This window comes from Mandrillus leucophaeus, unplaced genomic scaffold, assembly GCF_000951045.1.
Source record: "Mandrillus leucophaeus isolate KB7577 unplaced genomic scaffold, Mleu.le_1.0 Scaffold4, whole genome shotgun sequence".
NCBI lineage: Eukaryota > Metazoa > Chordata > Mammalia > Primates > Cercopithecidae > Mandrillus > Mandrillus leucophaeus.
The window spans coordinates 810,074-819,565 of NW_012104253.1; the positions used below are offsets into that span (position 1 = coordinate 810,074).

Genomic DNA, 9,492 nt, shown 5'->3' on the forward strand with positions numbered 1-9,492 from the left:
CGGGGACAGGGTGGAGGGAGAGGGAGGGAGGGAGACGGGGGTCAGGTGGTGGAGAGGGAGGGAGGGGGTGATGCAGCTGCGGGTGATGGGCCGATGGGGTGGGGGAGTAGTTGGAGGGGAACCCCCAGGGTGCCATGAGGGCCACTCTCTCTCTGAGCCACAGCCTGGAATACAGGCCAGCTGGGGTCAGGGAATCTTTCCCCACCCCATGGCAGGCTGGCCCAGGGAAGGGGATGAACCAGGGACTTTCTGTGAGCTCCACATCCCAGAATCTTCAAACGAATGGAATTGGAGAGATTTGAACTGGGATTTCCAAAAGCTTGGATGACTCACCATCGCCCCAGCACAACCCGGGATCAAAACCCTTCCTCCTGACCCGATCTCAGAATCCCCTGGCTTTCGGAGAGGGCTTTCTCTCCAGGGTGGGGGGCCCGCCTTCCCCCTTGGATTCCAGAACTGGAGGTGCGCCACCCCCCGTAGGGCTGATGGAGGATGGCCGAGAACAGATTAGGAGAAGGAAGGGGTGCTCTCCATACCCCCTCCAGCCTTGAGATACCAGCCCCTTGGCCCCAAAGCTCTGGTAGGAAGTTAACGGAAGCAGGTAAGGTACGCACCTGATGTCGGGGTAGCTCCGGATGAGAGTCTCCAGGTGCCGCTGGATGTCATCTTTGTAAGTCTCGCCCAGGATCTCGGCCACGCACTGGATGGCTTGGTCCAACCATGTGGCCTCGGAACCCTTCGAGACAGAACTGCCACCTGCCCCAGGAGCCCTCTCCCCACCCTTGCTCCAACTGCTGCAGGAGCACCAGGTCAGCGCAGTGTCAGCCCTCCCGCAGCGTCAGCCCTCCCGCAGCGTCAGCCCTCCCGCAGCGTCAGCCCTCCCGCAGCGTCAGCCCTCCCGCAGTCACTTCAGCTCGGTGCTGGGACTGCCTCCCCCAAAACAGAACAGGAGCGTGCCTGGGCACCCAGGGCTCGTGGGCCACACAGCATTCATCTCCCCTCCCATCCCATCCTGCTCGGACAGGAAAACCGAGGCCAGCCTGAGCGTGCTGCTGCTGGGGGCAGACAAGGGGTATGCAGGGCGCTGGTGCCCCCACTCTGAGGGCTCTGGCCTGAGGTGGGGAACACCTCCCACAGACCCTGACCACGAGATGGGGCTGTGACCTTCGCCCCTTCCCTGCAGCCCTGCAAACTGTATGCAAATGTCTGCAATGTGCCACCCTCCCACCTGGTTCCCCCCACCCCCCAGCCCCACAGGTGCCCCAGTCCCTGTTTCACCTGATCCAGCGTCAGGAGAACCACTCCCGCCAAAAGCCCTTCTGGTGCTATGGCCCTAGTCACTGCCACCCCTCCCCACACAGAGGCGAGCACCGAGGGGCAGTCAGATGTCACCCCTACCAGGCCCTGGAAGGTGTCGCTGATGGCCTGGGCATCCAGGCTCATCTTCTGGGAGCCACGCATGCGCTCCATGGCCCAGAACCGCTTCCGTGGCTTCAGCGCCTGTGCCAGGTACTCGCGGACCACGAACCGGTGCACCTCCTGCAGAGTCTCCTGGGCGACCCAGGGTCAGGGTCAGGGTCAGAGTCAACAGCCCCAACCATGGGCACAGCCCTGCCAGGGCCCTCCCCCTTGTGGTACCTGTGCCCGTGGCTGGGCCACACGCTGGAGATGACCGGTGAACCTCACTACCTTGTCCATGAGGGGACGCAGCCAGTCCTGCGTCAGCCAGTCCCTGGTGCACACAACCCTGAAGAGCGGCTGGGGAAAGAGGGGCTGGGAGTCTGCAAATGTGCACTACCCCCCCAACCTAACCCCTCCCTCGAAGCCCAGTGTGCCACTCCTGACCCCTTCCCTCCTGGGTTTGGGGTGCCATTCCCCCTCCAAGCCACAGGTTATATCAGGAGCCCTTTCCCAGAATGCCTCTCCCGGGCCCCATGATCCAGGGGCAGGGTTTGTCCAGTCAGATCTGCTCAGGGTGTGCCCCGGGGAAGCCTTGAGGGACTGGGTGAGGACCCTGGGCCTGGATCCGTGGACCCACCATCCCAGGCTTCGGGGGTGACCACTAAGAGCTGGAGACTGAAGTGAGAAGGCAGGTGTCTCCCAGCCACCCCTGCCCAGCTGGGACCTCACCTGGGTCCCCTGCCCACTACCCTACACACACCCATGAGCTGGCCCCTGGAATAAATGAACGCTGTGACCTGGGCCTCCAGGCTCTAGGAAAAAGGGGGTACCTCCTGGGCATGGGAAGTGGGGAGAGAGGGCCTGTCATAGTCACCTGCAACTCACGCTGCAAGCCCTGAAGCAGGTGCTTCTGGAAGCTGCAGGTGGCCGCCACCAGGGGCTTCTCCAGCTCCTCTTGAGTTCCTGGGAACCTAGAGAGAATACTGGTCCTGCGGAGTGGCCAGGACCAGCGATGAGTGGGCAAGGGAGACCAGGCTGGGGAACAGGGCCAGGCGCACAGCTCCACTCACTGAGACTACAATGCGAAGGGCAGCCCGTGGGGCTCCCCAGTGTAGCTGCCTGCAAGCAGAGTCAAGTGGGGGACAGCACAGAAGCCCAGGGAGCCACTCACAGAGGGGTGGGTCAGGGGCAGGTGACCCTTTCCCCTCTGGCAGCTCTGGGACAGACCTTCCACCCCTCTTGGTAATAAACAGTGCGGCATAGCCATGCCTGGAACACACCCTACCTTGAGCCTCATAACTGCTCCCTGAAAGTGACAACATCCCTATTTCACTGTTGAGGAAACTGAGGGCCAGGCTACACCTAGTCCCCACAGCCAGGGACACAGTAGGGCAGGCTGGAGTTCCATCAAGGGTTTGGCCAGAGGTTGCCTACCAAGGGTCAGAGAACGCTCCTTGGAGCTGAAACCCCAGGGTCCCCGGGCCAAGGACAAGCCTGGCACAGATTAAGGACAAGAGAGTGTTGGAGAAGCCGTGCCTCATGGTCATGCTTTGGATATAGGCAGGCCAAGTTCAAGTCTCAGCTCCGCCACTTCCTGGCTGCATGGCCATGGGCAAGCGGCACCTCCTTTCCAGGCCTGTGCTCTGCACCTGTGCGTGGGTACACTGCACTTGGGAGGAGACCTGTCAGGCAGGGAAGGCATTCACAAAGTGCCTGGCACTCACGAATGCTCACAAAGAGCCAATGGGAACTGAGTCCCCTAAGGCACAGAGTTCCCACACCGCCCCAGGGAGCAGGTGCTCTGATCCTATTTGACAGGTGGCAAAAGAGCCACAGAGGGGAGGCGGCTTGTCCCTGAGCACACAGCCAGCAGGTGGCACAGCTGCTCCCTGAAGTCAGATAAATGAGAAGTCCTTCGGGACATTACAATTTACAAACTGTTGAAAAAGGATGAACCCAGACGGGGGTGGCTCAGTCTGTGCCTCCGGCGCTGGCCGCCCTCTGCGCTGCTGCATCTGCTGAGGCCTGGCCTGGAGCTCAGGGCACAGAAGGCCGACAGCCACTGGCAGCCCACAGGGAGGGCCTCTGCCTTCTGCGGTCACAGAGACCCAGACCTCACCCCAGCACAGCCCAGGGTGCAGGCTGAGGGAGGCTTCCCAGAGGAGGAGGTGTCCCAAAATGGAAGAAATGCAGTCTGGGATGAAGGGAGGGAAAAACCCAGGGCAGCAGGCAGGGAGCTGGAACCCCTCGCCCTCTGCTCAGCCTTGAAGAGCCGCCCACACTCCCCCAGGGCTTCCGCTCAGATGGACACACACACACACACGCACACGGCACACGCCCCTCAGCTCTGACACACACACACCACTCAGTTCCACCCCTGCACGCACATGCACACACACCTCTTAGCTCTGACACACACACACACACCCCCCTCAGCTCTGCCAAACACGCACATCACACACCCTCAGCTCTCCACACATGCACACACACACACGCACCCTCAGCTCCATCACGCACACACACACACCCCCCTCAGCTCTGCCAAACACGCACATCACACACCCTCAGCTCTCCACACATGCACACACACACACGCACCCTCAGCTCCATCACGCACACACACACACCCCCCTCAACTCTGCTGCACACACGCACACACACTCCTCAGATCCACCAACACACAGACACACACACACTCCTCACCGCTGCCCCCTCCACGCGCGCGCACTCCCTTCCATCCAGTTTCCCGGCGCTCGCGCGCCCCCTGCTGGTCACGCCGCGCCTGTGCAGGAGCGGGCGAGCCCTACCTGAGCTCCTCGCAGGCGTTGATGTAGGCGCCCAGGTGGGGCTCGCTCACCGCCTCTGACGCCAGAAAAACCTTTTCAAACCTAGGACGGGATCCACAGAGCCTTTGGGGACCCTCCCTGGCTGCGCGATGACCCTGGGTCCACCCTCCCAATCAGGTCCCTACGCAGACTCCTCCCTCCCACCTGCAGAGCACACCAGGCTGGGTCGCTCCCCTACTTAGGATGCGTCCGCACCTGGGCACGAAGAGGCCGAGGGCCCGCGTGCAGATTCGCAGGGTGGTGGCCTCCAGCTCCGCGGAGATGGCGCCGGCCGCCTTCACGTGCTCAGCCACGAGCTGCGAGCGAAGTCCTGCACTGAGCGTGCGTCCCAGCCGAAGACCTGAGGCCGCAGCTCCCCTGGTAGTCCCCCCACACCTCCAGCCCGCCCCGCTGTGTCTCTCAGTCTTGGCTCCTCCAGCTTTCAGCCGCCCATCCGAGAGTCAACTCCTGCAAACCCCCACCCTGCAGCCTCCCAGCCCGTCGGCGCGCCGGGGGTCCCCGATTTCCCCCCACGTGGGGCCTCAGGCTCCCATCTAACGGAAGGGTTGATTGGGACTGGATAGGAATTCGTTCTGGGTATCGCCACCGTGTGCGTGAGGCTTGAACACACGCCCCTTCTCAGCCCCTGCTCCCGGCCGCACCATGTGGACGTCCATGGAGAGCGGCGCCTGGTAAAGGCCCTGCAGCACCTCGGGGTCCTTGGCGGCCGCCCAGTGACTCTGCTCCAGCTGCAAGATGTTGTCGAAGCAGCTTGTGATCTTGGCCTGCGGGAGAAGGGATGGGGCCGCGGTGAGACCCTCCCGGACTGCGTCCCGCGCCGTCCGGGATTAGGGCCGCCCTGTCGGGTCACAAGCCCGCGCCGGGGGCCACAGGATGAACCAGCGCCAGCTCTGGCGGCGGCTAGCCTGGGCGCCGCACATCCCCCCAGGGCCCGCCCCCTCCAGCCTGGCCCGCCCGGCCTGACCTCCAGGAAGCTGGTGTAGTCGTTCTCCAGTCGGGCCCACACGTCGGGCGCCAGGAGCGGGGGCAGGGGCTCGGCGGGCAGCGCCAGGCCCGGGGGGCCCAGGAAGTCAGGACTGGAAGGCAGGGCAGGGGGCTGAGGGCGGGCGCGGCTCTGATGCGGCAGCAGCTGCCCCTCTTCTGGCCAGGCTCAAAGTCTAACGCTAATCCCGAACCTGGGCATCTGTACACACACACGCACACACGCACACACGCACACACGCCTCCAGGCTGCCATGCCACACACCCTCCCCGGAAGCCTCTGACAGCTGGGTTCCTGCTTTCCTGCACAATGCTGAAGGGCGGCTACCCAGATGGCACTCCGCCTTCTCCTCAAACACAGCTCAGGGGTCGGTCAACCTCCAATCCACAGCAGGGAGGCCCACAGCGGGGCGGACATAGGTCTGACCCCACACAATTTAAGGAGAAATTTAAGGAGTGCGGGACTTCAGGCAACCCCACCCCCCACCTCCGCGGGCGCTCCTGCCAGTGGGGCTGGGAACCGCTCCGCAGGGGACGCAATCCACCCTCATCCCAGGCGCAGAGCTAGAGGCAGCCGCTCCCCGCAGGCTGCACCCTGAACCCAGATGCCCGTCCAAAGGGGATAGCACGGGTGAACCCACGCCAAGCGCTGCGAACCCGCGGGAGTTGAGTCCGGTCTAGCGGGGTGCCCTTTTCGCTTTTCTTTTCTTTTTTCTTTTTCTTTTTTTTTTTTTTTTTTTTTGAGACTGAGTCTTGCTCTGTCGTCCAGGCTGGAGTGCAGTAGCGTGATCTCGGCTCACTGCAACCTCCGCCTCCCGAGTTCAAGTGATTCTCCTTCTCCTACCTCAGCCTCCAGAATAGCTGAGATTACAGGTGCATGGTGCATGCCACCATGTCTGGCTAATTTTTGTATTTTTGTAGAGATGGGGTTTCACCGTGTTGGCCAGGCTGATTTCGAACTCCTGACACGTGATCAGCCCCCTCAGCCTCCCAAACTGCTGGGATTACAGGCGTGAGTCACGGTGCCTGGCCAAGATGTGCCCTTTTCTGATGCGCCCAAAGGCACTTGGTGGACCAGCACAGGCCCTACTCCCATGGGAACCTCCCCGCGGAAACTTTTCAAATTCTGGAACTGTGTATGGGTGACCCCTAGAAAACCTGGGGCGGGAGCGCCCCACGGCCTAACCCGCCGAGGAAAGCATGTCGAAGCTCTCGGCTCTCAGCCCTCTCCCAGGGAGGGAACAGAGAAGAAAGGCCTGGTGCTCCTTAAAGTGGGCTCCCCAAGGCCTGCGGGGGAAGCGGCAGCCGTCCTCGCCACTTGGCGCCCTGGCCGAGGCTCACCTGCCATAGACGTTGGCGGCCCAGTCCAGCAGGACATAGAGCTGCTCGCAGCTGCGGGCGTCGCGCGCGAGTTCCTGGAGGCGCTGGGCCACCGCGCTGTGGAAGGCGCGCAGATAGACTTCCCACGCCGGAAAGCCGGCCGCCGCATAAGCGGGCTGCACCTCCTGCCGCACCTTCTGCAGATCGCGGCGAACCAATACGCCCAGCTCTGCCAGAAGCTGGGCCAGACCCGAGGCGCCCTCCGCCGCCGCAGAAGCCCGCCCCGCGCCCGGCCGCCGCACGCGCTCCTGAGCGCTCCGCCGCACCGCCTCCTCCCAGTGCTGGCGCCAGTGGCGCGGCGTGCGCAGGAAGTCGCCGTCGTCGGGGGGCGAGGGGTGGGCCTCCTCCTCTGCGTTCACCACGCGGGCCAGCTCGGCCAGCACGGCCGCGTCCACGCCGTCGCTGCCCAGCGTTTCGCGCACGATGGCGCTGAGCTCGGCTGCCAGCCCGTCGTAATGCAGGCACACGTCCATGGCGCGCCGAGCGAAGGCCGTGGGGTCCTGCTCAAAGGTGCGCGAGGCCTTCTCCGCCACCAGCCGTGTCTCCAGGCGCAGAAGCTGTTCGAAGGCCGCCAGCAGTTGCCGTTCAGTAATGAGGTCGGCCACGGATTTGCCTTCTGCACAGGCAGGCGAGAAGAGGAGCGGTGAGAGAGACCGCCCCGAGACCCCGACCTGGATGAAGACCTGCAGGCCGCGACTGAGTCCATCCGGGCTGGATTGCCTGGCCTCTACCAGATGCCCCAGCCCAGCTGAAGGCCTGCTCCAGGAACAACAGGCCCCAGCTACCAGGAACCCTTCCTTAGAGTCACCTTTGAAGAGGCAGACCCTGGGGCCCCAAGCCTGGCTGAACAGAGCAATTTGGGTCAACCCCTACCTTCCGCCTGGCTCCCACGCCACCTTCCACTCCCAGCTGAGCCCGACCTGACAGCCTCATGCTCAGTCCTGACTGCAGGTCTAATAGGGTCGGAGCTCAGGCGGGGCGTTTCCTGCCCTGTTCAGCTTTACATTCCTGCTGCTCCGGGCTCTCCACCAGCCTCCACCCAACAGGAGCTCTCCACCTCTACCGTGTCCCTCTCTTCCCAACCCCAGTGTATCCTCCTCTGGCCAATCCCCCTGACCTTCCCTCCGGGTACCTCTGCGAGCCTTGCACCCTCTGCAACCCTGTGATCAGCTATGTGCATGGCCCTAGTTTGGCCAGGAGCCAGGCTATGACCGGTCATGGAGAGGCTGGGTATCTAGGGCCGGCCATGCAGATCTGGGTTCAAGTCCCATTCTCCATGCTGTGAGACTTCAGGCAAGTCACTCCACCTCTCTGAGCCTCACTTTTCTCATCTGCCCAATGCGGGAGCTCCCATTGCAGAGATATTGCAAGAATTTAAAGTGCAATTGTCCAGCTGGGCATGGTGACTCACGCCTGTAATCCCAGCACTTCAGGAGGCCAAGGCAGGAGGATTGAGTGAGCTCAGGAGTTTGAGACCAGCCTGGACAAAATAGCAAGACCTTATCTCTACAAAAAATAAAAATAAATTTTAAAAATTAGGCCAGGCACAGTGGCTCCTGCCTGTAATCCCAACACTTTGGGAGGCCAAGGGGGCAGATCACGGGGTCAGGAGCTCAAGACCAGCCTGGTCAATATGGTGAAACCACGTCTCTACTAAAAATACAAAAAAAAAAAAAAAAAAAAAAAAATTTAGCCAGGTGTGGTGGTGGGCGCCTGTAGTCCTAGCGACTTGGGGGCCTGAGGCAGAAGAATCACTTGAACCAGAGAGGTGGAGTTTGCAGTGAGCCGAGACTGCATCACTGCACTCCAGCCTGGGCAACAGAGTGAGACTCAGTCTCAAAAAAAAGAAAAAAAAAAAAGAAAAAAAAATTTAGCCGGGTGCAGTGGCTCACACCTGTAGTCCCAGCTACTCAGGAAGCTGAGGTGGGAGGATCACTGCAGCCCAGGATGTCAAGGTCACAGTGAGCTGTAATTGTACCACTGCATGCCAGCCTGGGTGACAGAGTGGAGACCCTGTCTCAAATAAATAAATAAGTGCACGTGTCCGGGGCCGCGGTTTGGGGAGGCAGGGAGGAGAGCCTTTCCAGAAGCCTCAGCTCAGCTGCCCCAACCTCTCACCCATTTCCTTTCATATTTAGTGTTGTTTCTGAGGCCCTTACCTGCCTCGAGTTTCAGTTCCTCAGACGCTGCCCCAGTGGATGCCTGCTGGCTGACACCATTCATGACCCCCGAGGGCACCTCAGGAGTGGCCTGGAAATGGCCGGCGGCTGGGCCTTCATCCAGGGCTTGCCGGAAGGACCGGAACAGGGAGCAGGAGCTTCGCCGGAACAGGCCCGTATCCTCCTTGGAGACCTGGGTCAAAGCCCGTTGGCTGGCCCGGGAGAAGGCCTGCCTCAAGGTGCCCAGGCCCAGCCTTGTGCCATCCTTGCAGTGGGCATTGGGCTCTTTCCTGCTGCTTGTTCGCCGGGAGCCCTGAGCTGGAGTCTGCGACTCCTCAGCCTCCTTGGGACTTTGCAGCTCCAGCCCAGGAGTCTCTGTCTGTGGCGATGGCATCTTGGCAGCAGGAGAGCTGAGGGCAAGAAGGAGTGGCCACAGGAGCAGACGCAGAAACGTGGTGTGGCCCTGTGGGGCCTGGCCACACCCAGGGGCTTGGTCAAGGAAGGCTCTCCAGAGGAGGCAGCCCTCAGGCTGTCAAAAAGAAGCATCATCAGGCCACTCTCTTGGCGAGAGCCCTCAGTGTGCCAGGCTGCAGCTGGGCACGGAGATATAGACAGCTGCTTCCATCAGGAGCCTTTCCTGAGACCATCCCCCAAAGAAGGTCTCCCCAGGTGCCCACCATCACTTAGCCTGCCAGGCCAGATCCTCCCATTAGAATTGGAGAAGG

The 9,492-nt window shown here is 61.9% G+C and overlaps 1 protein-coding gene across 1 annotated transcript in view; it reads right to left on the reverse strand.

Moving 5' to 3' along the window:
* Positions 1-9,231, reverse strand: part of EXOC3L4 (exocyst complex component 3-like 4) — a 10,625-nt gene extending 1,394 nt beyond the window's left edge. Inside the window, exons 1-10 of the mRNA XM_011991586.1 lie at positions 8,768-9,231; positions 6,570-7,224; positions 5,212-5,323; positions 4,889-5,011; positions 4,443-4,543; positions 4,209-4,289; positions 2,276-2,390; positions 1,639-1,758; positions 1,399-1,551; positions 615-736 (exon numbers count right to left, since the gene is read on the reverse strand). Coding sequence (XP_011846976.1) covers positions 615-736; positions 1,399-1,551; positions 1,639-1,758; positions 2,276-2,390; positions 4,209-4,289; positions 4,443-4,543; positions 4,889-5,011; positions 5,212-5,323; positions 6,570-7,224; positions 8,768-9,161 — 1,976 coding nt within the window. The 5' untranslated portion in view covers positions 9,162-9,231. The remainder of the gene's footprint in view (positions 1-614; positions 737-1,398; positions 1,552-1,638; positions 1,759-2,275; positions 2,391-4,208; positions 4,290-4,442; positions 4,544-4,888; positions 5,012-5,211; positions 5,324-6,569; positions 7,225-8,767) is intronic.
* Between the last annotated feature and the right edge of the window lie 261 nt (positions 9,232-9,492).